This window comes from Scyliorhinus canicula, chromosome 2 (assembly GCF_902713615.1).
Source record: "Scyliorhinus canicula chromosome 2, sScyCan1.1, whole genome shotgun sequence".
NCBI lineage: Eukaryota > Metazoa > Chordata > Chondrichthyes > Carcharhiniformes > Scyliorhinidae > Scyliorhinus > Scyliorhinus canicula.
Genome location: NC_052147.1, coordinates 263,976,973 through 263,994,577, shown reverse-complemented (window position 1 = coordinate 263,994,577; position 17,605 = coordinate 263,976,973). Strand labels below are relative to the sequence as shown.

The window sequence follows — 17,605 nt, the reverse complement described above, 5'->3', positions numbered from 1 at the left end:
ATTGTTTCTTGCTTGCTGTACAAACAATACATATCGTACATAGGGAAGGAAGGAGAGACTGCAGAATATAATGTTACAGTTACAGCAAGGTGTAGAGAAAAGATCAACTTAATATGAGGTAGGTCCATTCCAAAGTCTGATGGCAGCAGGGAAAATGTTGTTCTTGAGTCGGTTGGTACGCGACCTCAAACTTTGGTATCTTTTTCCTGATGGAAGAAGGTGAAGAGAGTATGTCCAGGGTGCGTGGAGTCCTTAATTATGCTGGGTGTCTTTCTGAGGCAGCGGGAATTATGGATAGAGTCAATGGATAGGAGGCTGGTTTGCGTGATGGACTGGGCTACATTCACCACCTTTTGTAGTTTCCTGCAGTATTGGGCAGAGCAGGCTCCATACCAAGCTGTGATACAACCAGAAAGAAGCTTTCCATGGTGCATCTGTAAAAGTTGGTGAGAGTCGTAGCTGACATGCCAAATTTCCCTAGTCTTAGGAGAAAGTAGAGTCGCTGGTGGGCTTTCTTAACTATAATGTCGGCATGGGGAGACCAGGAAAGGTTGTTGGTGATCTGTATACCTAAAAACTTGAAGCTCTCGACCCTTTCTACTTTGGTCCTATTGATGTAGACACGGGCATGTTCTCCACTATGCTTCCTGATGTCGATGACAAACTCCTTCATTTTGTTAACATTGAGGGAGAGATTATTGTCGTCGCACCAGTTCACCAGATTCTCTATCTCATTCCTGTATTCTGTCTCGTCATTGTTTGAAATCCGACGCACTACGGTGGTGCCATCAGCAAATTTGAAAATCGATTTGGAGGGGAATTTGGCCACACAGTCATAGGGGTAAAAGGATAGAAGGGGGCTGAGGACACAGCCTTGTGGGGCACCGGTGTTGAGGATGATTGTGGAGGAGGTGTTGTTGCCTATCTTTACTGATTGTGGCCTGTGGGTTAGAAGGTTCAGCATCCAGTCGCAGAGGGAGGAGATGAGGCCAAGGCCACAGAGTTTGGAGATGAGTTTTGTAGGAATGATGGCGTTGAAGGTTGAGCTATAGTCGATAAATAGGAGTCTGACATAGGTGTCTTTGGTTATTAGGTGTTCCAGGGTAGAGTGCAGGGCCATGGAGATGGCGTCTGCTGTAGACCTGTCACAGCAGTCAGCGAACTGTCAAGGCAATCCGGGAGGCTGGAGTCGATTCGTGCCTTGACTAACTTTTCGAAGCACTTCATGATGATGGATGTCAGAGCCACTGGACGATAGTCATTAAGGCACGATGCTTGGCTTTTTTTTTGGTACAGCGTTGATGGTCGTCTTCTTGAAGCAGATAGGGACCTCAAGATTGTTGTAAAGGGATTGAAGACGTCTACGAATACCCCTGCCAGCTGATCCGCGCAAGACCCGAGTGCTCATCCGGGCCAGTGGCTTTCCATGGGTTGATCTTCGGGAAGGCTGCTCTGACATCTGCAATGGTGATGTCAGACACAAGTTCATCCGAGGCTTCTGGGGTGGAGGGCTCGCTCTCGCTGACCACTTGCACAAAGTGTGCATTGAGCTCATCAGGGAGGGGTGCATTGGAGCCGTTAGTTTTACACGCCTTCATCTTGTGGACAGTTATGCCTTGCAGACCTTGCCATAGACGGTGGGGGTCCGTGTGGCTAGTCTGGGACTCGAGCTTGGTCCTGTCTTTTGGTATCTTTGATGGATTTTCTTAGATCATATCTGGCTTTCTTGTGTAGGTCAGGGTCGCCTGACTTGAATGCCTCAGACCTAGACTTCAGCAAGCAGTGGATATCCAAGTTCATTCAGGGTTTCCGGTTGGGAAACACGCGGATTTGATTCTTTGGCATACAGTCTTCTACACACTTACTAATGAAGTCAGTTACTGTAGTGGCGTACTCGTTCAGGCTTGTCGCAGTTTTTAAATATTGACCAGTCCTCTGACTCTAAGCAGTCCCATAGGAGATCATCCGATTCCTCAGACCAACAATGCACAACTTTCTTTGACGGATTCTCCCGCTTCAGTTTTTGCTCATAAGCCAGGAGCAGGAGCACAGTCTGGAGGTCAGATTTGCCAAAGTGTGGGTGGGCGATAAAGTGATAGGGAGGTTTGATATTTGTGTCGCAGTGGTCTAGGATGTTTGGGGCTCTGGTGGAACAGGTGACGTGTTGGTGGTAAATTGGTAGTACGCTCTTGAGCTTGGCCTGATTGAAGTCCCCAGCTACAATGAACAAGGCCTCAGGATGTTTTGTTTCAAGGCTATTTGTGGTGGTCAATATTTCGATCTTTCGGTCTGGCCAGGCTACCTTGGGAGAGCAAGTCAGATAGTGGAACAAGGGGTTTTGAGGAAACAAAAATGAGGAAAGGAGGTAGGGATAGTGAAGAATGCCAATGATTGCAGAAGGAAAAGGTGACAGTGGGAAGTTGAAAGAAAGCATAAGTGGTTTCCAGTTCAGCACGCAGCAACTGATGGCATTTCTTGCTACCAGCACACATATAGAAGTCTTATGACACCAGGTTAAAGTCCAACAAGTTTTTTTCGAATCACTAGCTTTCGGAGCGCAGCTCCTTCCTCAGGTAAGTGACAGGTTCAGGTGAGTGAACCCTGCTAGGTAGGGTGCTCTTTCAGAGGATTGGTGCAGACTCGATGGGCTGAATGGCCCCTTCTACACTGTAGTGATGCTATGGTTGGCAAGGAGAAATCCATGGAAGAGGGCCCCACATAACATTTTTCTTCAAACAAGACTATATTTTCTCTCCTTCCTATTCTCTTGCAATCTACACTCACCATATACGTTTCATCTTCCTAACAGTCTCCTTTGCGGTGTGCACATCCAATTCCTTGGGGCAGCACAGTAGCACAGTGGTTAGCACTGTTGCTTCACAATGCCAGGTTCGATTCCTGGTTTAGTCTGTGTGGAGTCTGTACATTCTTCCCGTGTCTGCGTGGGTTTCCTCCAGGTGCTCCGGTTTCCTCCCACAGCCCCAAGAAGTGCAGGTTAGTGAATTGGTCATGCTAAATTGGCCTGTAGTGTCCAACGGTTAGGTGAGGTGGGGTTGCTGGGTTACGGGGCAGGGATGGAGGTGTGTGGTTAGGTAGGGTGCACTTTCACCCAGTCTAGGGGCCAGTCTAGACTCAATAGGCCAAATGGTCTTCTTCTGCACTGTAAATTCTAAATAACTCCATCAGCCACCAAGACGGACATACCTTGCTTGAACAAAGCTTTCTCCAGTTCATCTACCTCCCTCCCTTCTCCACCTGGCTGAACCTGCTCTTCCCTTGAACATCTTCACACCTCCACTCATTTCCTCCAAACAAAAGGTATTCTTAGGGAAACTTATATGGGTCTATGCCTGCCATGTTATGAGGTGCATAAAACATGCTTTGTTTCAGTCGAACGGCTCCCACCGTTCTGATACAGTCATCAATGGACCACCACTGATGACTGTATCAGACCCACATCCAGATCTTTCACAGAACTAAAAATGTAATCAATTTCTTATTTCTATTCTCAGCAGCTGCCATTCTGAATCCAGTAGCATGACCGATCACTCCGCAACCAACCCACGGGTCACAACCCGTACATGAAAAACCCTGTGTTCGGACATTTACCAAGGTGCACCTTGTTATGTGACAACTAATGCCATTCCAAGAATAAATTGTAAAAATGTCTCGACAAGTCTCATTCTTGCACTTAACTAGCAAGAAAATAAATTAATTTAACTTTGCTGATGTAACACCAGATTAGTAGAAGAGCAAATGATAAAACCATAATTTCAAGCATTTAAAATATGGGCTGGAAATCTCCAGCAGCTGGAATTCTCTTCCCACTGGCAGTGCACCCCCACTCGCGGGTCTCTTGGCAGCATGGGGTGGGGTCAATCGGAAATCCCATTGACAAGCACCAGGAAGATAGAATCCCACTGACTCCAAACCACGTGCCACCAAGAAACACACAGCTGATGGACCGGAGAATCCTACCCATGTAGTCCTATAAGTAGTGTTAGAAAATATAAAATACCAAGATGAATCTTTTCAAATATCTAACAGTGTCACATTAGCCTGTAAGCATTCAGATTAAAGCAAGATATGGCAATCAATTTTAAAATCAAAAAGTAATAAATATTTATCTTGTATAACACATTTCTTTCCACCCTGCCACAATTTTTAAACAGTTGACTGTACACATTTATTTTAAATATGCATGTACATTTCTTTTAAATACGTAGGGACTGAAATATAAAATTTGATTCACTCATGACCTGTTCAATCAAGCACAAAGATCAAATACTTATGCCAGCTGTTAAAACTAAGCCTGCAAATTTGAAATCAGAATTGCTTCCACGCTAAAATCAAATATTAGATCATTGGAAAAGGAAGCTCATGATGATTCTTTAATATCCCCAATTTCAAAAGCAGCTAGAAAATAAGAGATCAGATTACTCACCAGCTGTTGAAGAGAGAGCCATATGTCCTGATTTCTGAACCTCATCAAATTTTGCAAAAATGACATTCAACCTGTTTTAAGAAAACAAATAATGCATTATGAACAGGAAAAACGGGAGATAATGATGTTCAAAGTCTGCGAGCGATCATTCGACACACTGAAACGGCACTTTGGAAAAGCATCAGTAAGATCCTTGAATCAAACAAGAGGGCCACAAGATGGTTCTAAAGCCTGACACTTGACATTACTTCAAGCTGATGTTAGATGGTTGCCTGGAAAACAAACTGATCATCGCATGCAAGGCAAGACTATGGGTGTGAGGATCCCTGCACCTTACATGATAAGTCTGTCTATGAAGGATTGGAAAATAATTTCTGACAGAATATTTGAACTGGTTACAGGTCATTGTTATTTGTCTCTTCCTAGAGGTTGGTGGTGGCACATGGAAAACAGGTCAAGGGGCAGTTACAGAAAGAGATCTCATCTGACAAAAAAAACAATATTGTTTATATCAGGTGATTAGGTTATGTCAGTTCTTTCCAATAAACATGGGACACGCTGAGAATAGGCAGATAGTTGCTACAGCTGTTTCCGCTCCTTGAAGATAACATTGGTGGAATCAGAGTTGAGCAGATTCTTCAGACATGTGTCATTTGTGGTGAAGACTGTGCCTTGGAACTCAGGTTGGTTGTGCACTGCTGTTGATTGGGGATCAGACTATCTCCTAGAAGGTGAACTGAAAATCCTCATGAGGAGAAGAGAGGAGAAAGTTTACAAGGACTTTGTGACTCACTATATGATCACGATAATCGGAGTAGACTGTTGAGCAAATTCGTAAGATCTGTCTAACAACTGATCCAGGGCTTTCCAAGGCCCCAGGCTGCTCAGCAACATGGAGCTGATGCCAGCACTTCAGCTGCTTAGAACTGATCCTTTTCTACAACTGCTCCCAACTTACTGTACGGACATTGCGTGACAATCATTAGACAGGAATGTTCCCTTTCAGTCGGGGAACACTTCAGCAGTCAAGGGCATTCAGCCTCTGAACTTCGGGTAAGCGTTCTCCAAGGTGGCCTTCAGGACGCACAACAACACAGAATCGCTGAGCAGTAACCTATAGCCAAGTTCCGCACACGTGTATGGCCTCAACCAGGACCTTGGATTCATGTCGCACTACATTCACCATACAAAATTTTGCCTGGGCTGGGAAATCGTACCAACTGTCCTGGCTGGAGACAATTTACACCTCTTTACCGGTGATTATCCCTCTCTCCAGTTGCTCCGTCTGGACCTGGAAAGACTTAATTAACTGCAAAGACTTGCATTCAAAGTATTGTATTGCATCATTGACTTGTTTATATATGTTTCTGGAACCCACCTCTTCATTCACCTGATGAAGAGCTGCGCTCCAAAAGCTAGTGATTCGAAACAAACCTGTTGGACTTTAACCTGGCGTTGTAAGACTTCTTACTGTACGTTACCCAACTTACTGTCACATGGGCTGTTTTGCAACACCAAAAACCCAGTCATTTGAGTCATTCTTTTCGCACCAATATCCTGTCCTTTGGTCAGATTTTCACTTATAAAAAAACTAAGCCAGCTTTCAGATAGCCTGTCCCCTCGGGTATTGCACTTGCACTGAAAGCCCAGGGCACACCACAGGTTTTTGCCCTCAGCCTCTGCTCCGGTCATCCCTCAGTAGTGCATTGCAACCATTCTCCTCTGCGGCCCAGAGCAAGAGGTAGCAGTGCTGGATTCCCTCACAACATCAATTCTTTATGGAATTAATTTTCATGTAATGCAACTGGGAACCTGTTCAGCACATGTGAAAATGCATGCATCATGCTCAGTTCAACGTTATGTCTCTCATTGCTGTTGTGGGACCCTGCTGAGTATAAATTGGCAGATGTTCCTGTCTTAGAAACATAACTACATTAAAAAGCACTTCATTGCCGTACAGCACTAAGGGACATCCTAAAGTCTTTGAAAAGCACTATACAATGCGAGATCCTACTTCTACAAGTGATAATTAAACAATTTACAAAGCTTTCTTACGTACTGATGTATAAACATTTTCAATGCAGTATAACAAAAAAAGTAAATGTTCTCATTTTCTAGTTATTTTCTATTGGATTTTTACAGTAAGCAATTCAATTTTCTAACTCCCAAAAGCCTTTTCAATTTTCTTCAAAAGTACAGTAACTTTACATTCTTAATACGGCTTTTAATTGGACAGCATCTAAAGCTTGAACAAGGAGACAAACATTACGTCATTAAAATTTTAAATTCGAATTGAGTGAGAGAAGACAAGGTGCCATACTATAGTGTTGGGCAGAGGTAAATATACAGGCCTGAGGGAAGAGTTGGCCAAGTAGACTGGGCACAGATAACAGAGGGTAGGACGGTTGAGGAACAATGGCGGATGTTCAGGAAGATATTAAATACCTCTCAATTAAAGTCCTCGGGAATTGTAAAAGGTAAAAAAATGTTTTGTGGCTAAACAAGAAAGACAAAGGCAAAAACAAAGCCATACTATACTGTAAAAGCTAGTGGCAAGCTGGAGGATTGGGAGAACTAAGGTTCAGCAAAAGGCTGCAAAAAATAAAACCAAAAGAGCCAAGATGAACTGTGAAAGGAAACTAGCAGAAAGCATAACCACTGACACCAAAAGCTTCTATAAATATATAGAGACGAAGAGAATAGCTAGTGTAAATGTTGGCCCTTTAGATGATGATACTGGTAGGTAATAATGGGGAACACAGATGACGACGGAGGCACTGAACCAATATTTTGCCTCTGTCAATAACCAGCACCATGGAGACAGTATTGTCTAAACTGATGAGCTTAAAGGCAGATAAGGACCTGATGGCCTGTACCCCTAGGGTATTAAGGGAAGTGGCAGTAGAGATAGTATATGCATTGGTTATGATATTTCAGCATTCCCTGGATTCTGGAATGGTCCCGGTGGATTGGAAACACACTAATGTAACACTCCTTGGGTGGCACGGTAGTTAGCACTGCTGCCTCACAGTGTCGAGGACCCGGGTTTGATCCTGGCCCCGGGTCACTGTCCGGGTTCTCCCCTTGTCTGCGTGGGCTCACCCCTACAATCCAAATAACCCAAATATGTGCAGGGTAGGTGGATTGGCCACGCTAAATTGCCCATGCTAAATTGCCCTTTAATAGGAAAACATTTTTTTAAAATAATAATGTGATGCCCCTATTCAAAAAGGGAGAGGCAAAAAGTAGGAAACTATAGACCAGTTAGCTTGACCTCAGTGATGGGGAAGTTGCTGGAATCAAATCATTAAGCAGGAGATGACTGAACATTTGGAAAGACAAAGCTCAAACCACCATTGTCAGCATGGTTTTATGAAGGGAAAGTCATGCTTGACAAACTTGCTCAAGTTCTTTGAGGACATAATCAGCAAGGTGGATAATGGGGAACCTGTGGATGTGATACACCTAGACATCGAGAAGACGTTTGACAAGGTGCCTCATAAAAGACTGATCCAGAGGGCGAGGTCGCAGGGGATTGGGGGGGTAGTGTATTAGATTGGATGGTGGATTGGCTAACTGACAGAAAGCAGAGGGTCAGGGTAAACGGGTCCTTCTATGGCTGGCGCGAACTGTAACTAGTGGAGTGTGCAGAGGTCAGTCCTTGGACCTCAACTGTTTACAATCTTTATAAATGATCTCCAAGCAGGGACAGAGTGTAACATCGCAACATTTGAGGATGATTTAAAATAGGTGGGAAAGCAGGCAGTGAAGAGGAGATAAGTCGATATGCAAGTATACCATGTAATTAAGGCTGCAAATGGAATGCCTGCCCCATGTATTGCAAAAGAACTGGAGTATAAAAGTAAAGACGTGTTGATGCAGTTTTATAAGGCATTGATGAAAACACATCTGGAGTAGTGTGTCCAGTTTTGGTCTCCTTATTTGAGAACGGATCTAGTGGTATTGGAAGCAGTTCAGAGGAAGTTCACCAGATTGATTCCAGGGAATGAAAAGGCTGATGTCTGAAGAGAGATCAAAAAGTTTGGGCTTGTACTCGCTGGGGTTTAGAGGGCGGAGAGTCAATCTGATCTGGGGTATATAAAATACCAAAAGGGATAGATAAAGTAAACGTAGACTAAATGTTCCCCCTTGTGGTGCAACCTAGAATCAGGGGTCACAGATATAGGTTGAGAGGTGGTAGAATTAGAACTGAGATGAGGAGGAACTACTTCTCGCAGAGGGTGGTGAATTTGTAGAACTCGGTGCTCCATAGTGCGGTGGAATCAGAGTCATTAATGGTTTCAAGAAGGAGACAGATATATTTCTGATTTTAAACAATGGGTTAAAGGGATATGGGGAACAGATATGGAGGTGAATTTGAGACCAGGAAGAGATCAGCAATGATCTAATTGAATGGCGGAGCAGGCTTGATGGCTGAATTGCCTACTTCTGCTCCTAATTCATTTGCTCCTTTGTTCAATCTTAAATAGTTTAAACTTGCATCATTTTTTTTTCTTTTCTTCCCCATTCAAGCTTGCGTATGGTTTCTTCAGTATGAAATCAGACTGAGCCAAGGGCCGGAACCTGGAACATATGGGAAATACATACTTTTTGCATTCCCAAATATTGTGAACATTTTCTTGATCCTGCTGTCCCAGTGATCAGCGCTGCCAGCTTTGTCAACGTATAAAGCCCAGTAATTAAATATTGTAACCTTGTTTGCCAAACTATGCTTCCTCTTGGACTCAATACCTCAGCACAGAATTGATTGACAGTTGCTCAGTTCATGTCACAATCTGGCCTCCACAAATGTGCAGAGATGCAGCCAGTCGTTTATAAGATCATAGCTGGGAGCAACAGGCAAGAGCTTTCAGCACATATTGTCGATCTCCATATTGACTTCAGGAATATACTCGCTTCTATAGCTGCACTTCAACATTCCTCATCAACCCAGTAAATCTACATAGGCGCTCAATGGCAAAGCTTCATAGCTCAGCTATTTTGTCGAAGGAACTGGTGGGTATTTGTAGTGCAATAGTTCTGAACTCATCGTTGCATTTGTTTTTCTGGATACAAAACAAACAAAGCTGGTATGAATGAACTATCAGAAATAGCACAAGCAGAAAATGCTGGAAATGTCAGTAGGTCTGACAACTGGGGAGAGAGAGAGATGCAGAAGTTACTTTACACATTGATGACACTCACTCCACAGGTGCAGTGTGACCTGTTGAGTATTTCCTGCAGTTTCTGTTTTTAATCACTTGGTGCTGTAAGTTGCCTTTATGCAAATAAATCATCAAAAGAAAGCACAACAAGAAACAGAGTTAACAAGGTCAAGAATGTGAGCGGCTAATCAATTCAAATTAGTGTTATTTGCAATATGCAAAGTAATTAGTATCTAAGTAAATAAGTGTTGGTTTAACATATCCATTTATTTGGGCTTGGCTAATCCACATAGCATGCACAGGAATACGTGCAAAGATCATTATAATAGAAATTCAGCAGGACTGTGGATTTGAGATCAAGAAGCAGTCTTGCTTTCTCTATCCTTTCATAACACATTGATATTTATTGAGTCATGCACAAAGAACATAAATATCTTTAAACTTTTTTGGCACAATACAGCCCCACCACCCATTGTCTTCCTGGGCTGGATAGCCAATTTAACCATATTGCTGTTAACAGTTAAAAAAGTCAACATCAATTTTCAACAATTCAAGACAGATCATAATCTGCTGAACCCTTCACGATATACCAGATATTAAAAGATCCTTGCTCAAGCCCTGCGTAACTCTACGGTAATGCCAACTACCATGTAACAAATTGAATTCCAACCAGCTAAAGAGTACAAGGTAAATTTATGGGGCAGCACAAGTGGATAGCACTATGACTTCACAGCGCCAGGGTCCCAGGTTCGATTCTCCACTGGGTCACGGTCTGTGCAGAGTCTGCACGTTGTCCCCGTGTCTGCATAGGTGCTCTGGTTTCCTCCCATGTCCAAGAATGTGCAGGTTAGGTGGATTGGTCATGCTAAATTGCCCTTAGTGTCCAAAACAAAAACGTTATGACGGGTTATTGGGTTATGAGGTTAGGGTGGAAATGAGGGCATAAGTGAGTCGGTGCAGACTCAATGGGCCGAATGGCCTCCTTCTGCACTGTATGTTCTAAATTTGGTAATTTATTGGACCAGACCCTACTTAAAATGTTCCACATCAAATTATGCACAAAAGCAGAATTTTACAGGACTGAATTCCAGCTAATCAGAACTGTATCAACAGAAAGGCGGCATGATGGCACAGTGGTTAACACTGCTGCCTCGCTGCGCCAAGGACCCGGGTTCGATGCCGGCCCCCGTGTGCAGTCGGCGTGGGTTTCACCCCCAGGGTGGGTGAATTGGCCACGCTAATTGGGAAAAAATGAAGTTGGGTACTTTAAATTCATAAAAATAACTACATCAACAGAAAAATGTTGCAAAAGTAGGCAGCCTCGTTGATCGTAATGCTATCTGTTGCTAAGATTAGCCAATCAAAAAGCAATGCCGAATAAAGCTAGTTACAGGAAATTCATGCAGAGCTCACACTCGGCACAGCCCTCCGTGCCAGACCCTTCCTACATGCCCAGAGTCTCACCCCGTCCACAAGTTTTCCTCGAGGTGGCTATGGTGGGGAAGAGACCATTGTCCATCTCCTTGTAGAACATGCCTTCACAAAGAAGGTCTGGAGAGAGGAATTGTTTTTGACGAGGTTCATCCCAAGCAGCTCCATGGTATAGCACTTAACGAGCTGTTCCCAAGGAAGCACAGAAACAAACATTAGTTACTACTGGAGGATCAAGATGATGCTCTTAGGTCATCCCAAAAACTGTTGGTCTTCCAGTTCAAAGAGTTGTCCCTGGCGTGTTGCAGACTGGCACTTTCCAAAACCCAGGACTATGTACTGACTGAAGCTTGAAGCAGCTACAGCAGGAAGCACAATGGGAAAAAATCCAGTCTAAGACCTTTAATCCAGTGCACCAAGGGGAGGGGAATTGTAAAAAACCTGAGAGCTGTACGAGTCACATTGAATGAATATGGTAAATATTACATGCATTGCAATTGTATTGAAGAGTGTAACGTTATCTATGTAGAAAACCTGAATATCATTGCATTGTGATGGCCATTTTGAAATGGTTGTCATGTTCTTTCAGATATTTTACAAGTGAAAGTATATTTTTGCAAACAAAAAGACTTAACACACTTCCAAGATCAGCAACCTGAAGGAAATACATGGCTATGTAATGTCATTGCGGTCTGACGTTTTGAGGATCAGCAAATCATTTTCTGCCAGGTTGTATGACGTGAAGCCGAGAACAGTACGACATCCCTATCCTTCCTGTCCTCTAACGAGCAGAGAGTCCGCTGACATGAGTAAACTGCTGAAAGAGACAGCTTACCAGCTGAGTTCGGCTCCGTGGGACTGGATTGACCCAGGACTTCTGGAAGTGTACTAGGGTATACTTCGGGCCAGCACATGTCAGACTCTATGAGGAAAGGCATCGTTAACTCATTGACCAGTGGCAGGGGATTAGAAATTGGTGGCATGCGACCTGCATGAGGAATATGCTCTCCAAAATAGGGTTTGGGGAGGGAATCTGTAATTAGATCAGAATGTTTTACACAGATATCACTCATGCAGTTTCAATCAACAGGTGGGAATCATAAAGGTTTCCAATCAAATCTGGAACCAGGCAGGGCTGCCTTTCTCCTGGTCATGTGTTATTTAGATCTTTCGCTGAGTTCATCAGGAAGGATTTGAGTAATAGAGTGACAATACCAGGCAATGGAAGCATTCAGGTCAAGAACGGACTGTACATGGACGAGGTTGCCACCTTCTGCTAGGATTAATGAGCATCTGCAACCAATTTGAAATGGCCTCGAGAGCCAAGGTAAATTGCAGGAAGAGCGAGGCAAAGTTCTTTGGGGCATAGCCGATTGATCCTTTGTTTGCTTCACTGGTCAGATTGCCTGAAGGTGCTGGGGATATGGCTGGGAGGAACCGGGGTGCGCTGGAAACTTAAAGTAGTAAGTAACTACAGTTGAACAAAACCTAGGCTTTTGTGAGCTGCACTCCATCTCCATTGCAGCCAAGAACCTGATCATCAGTGAAAGGTGTTCTTGTGGTGCAGGTCTGCCCCGTGGAAAGATTTATGCAGAAAAATACCTTTGTCACAATTCCAATCAGGTAGTGGTCTGCATGTAAATGAAAGCAAATTACTGCGGATGCTGGAATCTGAAACAAAAACAGAAAATTCTGGACAGGTTACATGCAGACCACTGTGGTGAGAAAAGGGAGCTAGCGTTTCAAGTCTGGATGGCAAAGAGTCAAGAGAATGAGAAAGAAACAGAGTGTCTTTGAGAAACAGCTATCTAGACTTGAAATGTTAGCTCCCTTGTCTCTCCACAGTGGTCTGCATGTAACATTCGAGAGGCATTTGGGAAAAGGAGGTGGTAGATCCCGATGAATGGTTGCCTGAACAGGCGGTCAAAGTAATTTGGCAGATTGCCTCATCACCAGAACTTTCAAACAAGTACTAATACCTAGTTTGGATGGTGGTGAGAAAGGCCCTCCCTGCCAGTTCCGTCCTGCATGCCTAGAGTCTGAACCCCCTCTGCCATTGCCTTCTAGGTGACTGTGGTGAGGAAGAGACCGCTGTTCACTTTCTAGAGTGTGCCTTCTTAAAGAAGGCCTGGAGAGAAATGCTGTCGTTTTTGTTGTTTCATCCCAAGCAGTTGAGATGTTGGACTCTACTCCACAGGTTGTTCCCAGGTACACATACCAAAATAAATATCAACAGCAGCTGAGGCATCAACTTGGTGAAAGGGGCACATTGGTGAGCTCGTAACATGATCTTCTAGTGGAAAGTGTTGTCCTAGACAACATGTTGCAGATTGGCATATTCCAACGTCTAGGTCTGCATCTGAAGAACACACTAAAGCTTGGGGTGGAGGTGCAATGGGCTACGGTCACTGTCCAAGGCCTTTCAGGCATAAGTACGCTATGTGGCTAGAAAATTTGAATAACCCCTTGGGCTGCATGTCAGACATTTGAGTGTACTTCGTGAATATCAAGAGCATTAAAATTGTATTGAGGTACCTCAGAAGAACATGTAGTTTGTCGGAATGTAGAATTATATTGCACTTTCTATAATTTTCCAATTTGAAATGTTTTGCCCTCTGGTTGTATGCCTGCCATGGATGTATATTGCAATATCAAGAGTATTACAATTGTATAGAAGCACCTCAAGAGTTGAACATACTCTATGGAGACGAGTTGTATTTCATAGCACAAGTTGAAATGTTTTGTAATGTACTTTTGCAAATTTTATGACGTATATTTTCGAAAAAACTTAACATGAAGCCATGAATTAGTTCACATCTTTAAAACAGCTTTAGATTTAACTCACCATATAACTAAAAAATGACAGATTTAACAAATTGTTGCCTGGCTTAAACCAGGTGGCCAAATTGAGGACAAGAGGGAGATAAAGGAGGAAAAAAGGTATAAGATTAAGTATAAAAGATAATCTGAATGATCATGAAAATTGGAGAGCCGTGATCACAGAGTTGTAGTGGCAAGTGTAGAAGAACCATCAATAGCAGGATGAAAAATGTTCCCAACATGTAATAAACAACCTCAGCCAACAAATATTTAACTTGGCAAGCTGGTGCATTAAAGGTAGGGTTGTAAAACATCATAAAAAATAAGTCATTGAATCTGGATTTTTGAAATATTTTCTGCAAGTTTCACACTCTCTTAAGTGGTTGAACAGAATGCATGCTAAGTGGGCCATGCATAGCTGTCAACTTCTACACATTTGGGTTAGGTGCTTGGTAGCTGTAGCTGAGTCAATCTTAATCACGGAGGACTAAGAGCAGTTGTCGCAAAGGCACAAAAGCCGTCATTCACAGGAGTGATTAATAATACTGAGCTACAACTGAACCAGTCCCAAGTACCTTTGATTAATTGTTGGCAAATTACAAACACATTTAGGGAATAAATCCCAGTAAAGAGACTCCTAAGCTTCCTCCCTCAAACCTCTTATTTTGATAAATTAAGAACTGACATTACCCAAATGACACCTGTCCTATAGTTTGATGTTCAATCTGAAAACCATGAAATCTTTTTTAAAAAGTTGTACCACTTTAACGTTCAGCAAATTAAAACAATGGTTCTTGGCACTTCCAAGCGATGCCAGGCACAAGTCCAAAATCCATGCCTTATCAAACTCTTCACCTTTTGATTATTGGACAAAGCAGTTTTGAGTGGTTTATACACTTTGTGTGAGGTTTATAGAATTATTGAATGGTTATGGCACAGGAGGTCTTTCAGCCTATCATGTCGGTGCCAGCTCTCTGCAACATCAATGCATCTGGTGCCATTCCCCTGTAACCCTGCAATCTTTCCTCTTCAGATAATGATCCAATCCTCTTTGAGAAGCTATGATTGAATCTGCCTCCACTCTACTCTCAAGAGGTGCCTTCCAGATTCCAAATCATACCATAAAGGAAGTTTTTCTTCATCACACCTTTGCTTCTGTTGAAAAAGTGAAAATCGCTTATTGTCACAAGTAGGCTTCAAATGAAGTTACTGTGAAAAGCCCCTAGTCGCCACATTCCGGCACCTGTCCGGGGAGGCTGGTACGGGAAATCATCTGTTGCCAATCATCTTAAATCAGTATCTATTGGTTCTTGATCTTTCAATCAATGGGAAAGGTTCTCCCCACCTGCTTTGTCAGGACTCCTCAATTCACACGTACTCAACCTGAAGTTCTTTTTCTTGGGAATCTTTTCCACACCCTCCCTAAAGCATGCTTCTCAGAGCTGGACACAATACTTCAGTTGAGGTTGAACCAGTGTTTTATACACATTTATCATTACTTCCTTACTTTTGTATTCTTTGTCCCAAGGGTCCTGTCTGGTTTTACCCAACACTCTGCTGATTTGCCCAGCCAACTTCAATGACTTGTACTCATATACCCCCCAAATTGCTCTGCTCCTGCACCCCCTTTAGCAATGTACTCAATTGTTTCTCCTCGTTCTTCCAACCAAATGAATTCAAACTAAGTTCATACTTCGCTGCATCAAATTTCATCTGTCACTTGTTTACTTACATAAATGCCTTTCAGAACAAATGCCTTCTAGAATAAAGTGATCCTGATCCAGTGAATCTATGAATGTGTCAACTCATCCAGCTGATGCAGTGAACAAAATTGATTCAAAAGTCACTCATGCATTCCCCACAATAACTAAGTATAGGGACATATTGAATTGGAAATGGCAGCAAACAGAAGAAACTAAGTTGAAAATAAATACATTTGCTCTCTTTTTTTTTTAAACAGAACAGCAGCCTTCATTACTTTCTTTTCAATCAGGCATACAATGCAACCCTTGTGCATCCAAACTAATACAGAATCATTAAAGCTTCCTAGAAGGATTAAATTAGCTTTCCGTATTCAGAATCATAGAATTTACAGTGCAGAAGGAGGCCATTCGGCCCATTGAGTCTGCACCGGCTCTTGGAAAGAGCACCCTACCCAAGGTTAACACCTCCACCCTATCCCCATAACCCAGTAACCCCACCCAACACCAAGGGCAATTTTGGACACTAAAGGCAATTTATCATGTCCAATCCACCTAACCTGCACATCTTTGGACTATGGGAGGAAACCGGAGGAAACCCACGCACACACGGGGAGGATGTGCAGACTCCGCACAGACAGTGACCCAAGCCGGAATCGAACCTGGGACCCTGGAGCTGTGAAGCGATTGTGCTATCCACAATGCTACCGTGCTGCCCTAAATGACTAATTATTACCCTGTCATCAATGAACAGTGCTGACGGACTAGATTTAAAAGGTCTCGTCTGTTTGTTGACAGAAAAACTCAAGATTTTCCATTTAATTTGCATTATAATCATTCATAAGATTTTACCAGTTTATGCTACACGTTTTCATATTTTGAACAGTACAATTATCTTCTCAGAGGAAATTTTAAGAAGTATGCTTGAAAGAAAATAAATGCCATGTGGTAAATTAACAAGGAAGCAGTGATCTGCATTGAAGAGGAATGAGCTACAATTATCCTGTTTATATTTGAGTTTTCCTTCTAACCACAATCTTTCGATAATGGATTTTCTCTCCAGCTTTTCCTCCCTCTACGCACAGCATTACAAATGTTGATTACAAAATGTAATTATTTCATTACACTTGAACAAAATGACCAGAGTTTACTAATCCCTAGATTTTCTGGCCTCCCCCAATGTTTGTCGGCGGCGGGATCTTCTGGTCCCATCGCTGTCGATGGGATTTCCCATTGAATCCACCCCCCCTCACAAACCACCGGAAAACCCACAAGGAGGGGGGTGCGCCATTGTTGGGAACATAAGATCCTGCAAGCATGAACAGTTGAAAGATCTCACCCTATATTAAACCAAACCTGGTGCTTAATAATTCCAAATACCTAAATTTTAGGAAGAGGGAGAATTTACACTGCTGCAATGAGAAGGGGAGCTAGTGTAAAGGTGAAATTAACATACGTTATTGAACCAAATCAGGGGGTACTTCATTTTGGCTGTTGAAACATATTCAGTCACAACTCTGGCCATCATTAACATCTCCACAAATAAATTTACAAAATGCAACAAATTAATATTTATGCTATTCTCGCCAAGATTTATTCCCATCAAAGCAAGTGTGTAGACCCTCATCAAAATATTCATAGTACAACCAACTGGTGCCACAATATGCACAAAACGTACTGTGAAAGAAAAACACTTCAATCTTACACCCTGTACTTTCATTACCTTGGTCATATTTCAGCTTCATTAAAAATATATACTGAAGGACTACTATACATTGAATACAAACGTATTTAAGCGGTGCATCTAGCTTTTACCCAAGAACCTGCAGGCTGCAGTCCAGATCAAACCTGCTCCAAAAATCTGCACTGCCAATTGTAGAAAGTTTGTACCACAAAACACGAGCTTTGCTATGACAAAAACTCACCGCTTTCTTTATCAGACATTTTAATTAACAACATAATGTAAAATGACACCCACAATTAGTAATCCAGCAGCAGGAACAGATCAAGGTAAATTCCTCGTACATTTATATACAGATATGAAC

At 42.7% G+C, this 17,605-nt stretch overlaps 1 protein-coding gene across 1 annotated transcript in view; it reads right to left on the bottom strand.

Annotated features, from left to right (window-relative positions):
• Positions 1–17,605, bottom strand: part of clasp1a (cytoplasmic linker associated protein 1a) — a 357,689-nt gene that overhangs the window by 250,834 nt on the left and 89,250 nt on the right. The window contains 1 exon segment of the mRNA XM_038790034.1: positions 4,445–4,515. Coding sequence (XP_038645962.1) covers positions 4,445–4,515 — 71 coding nt within the window.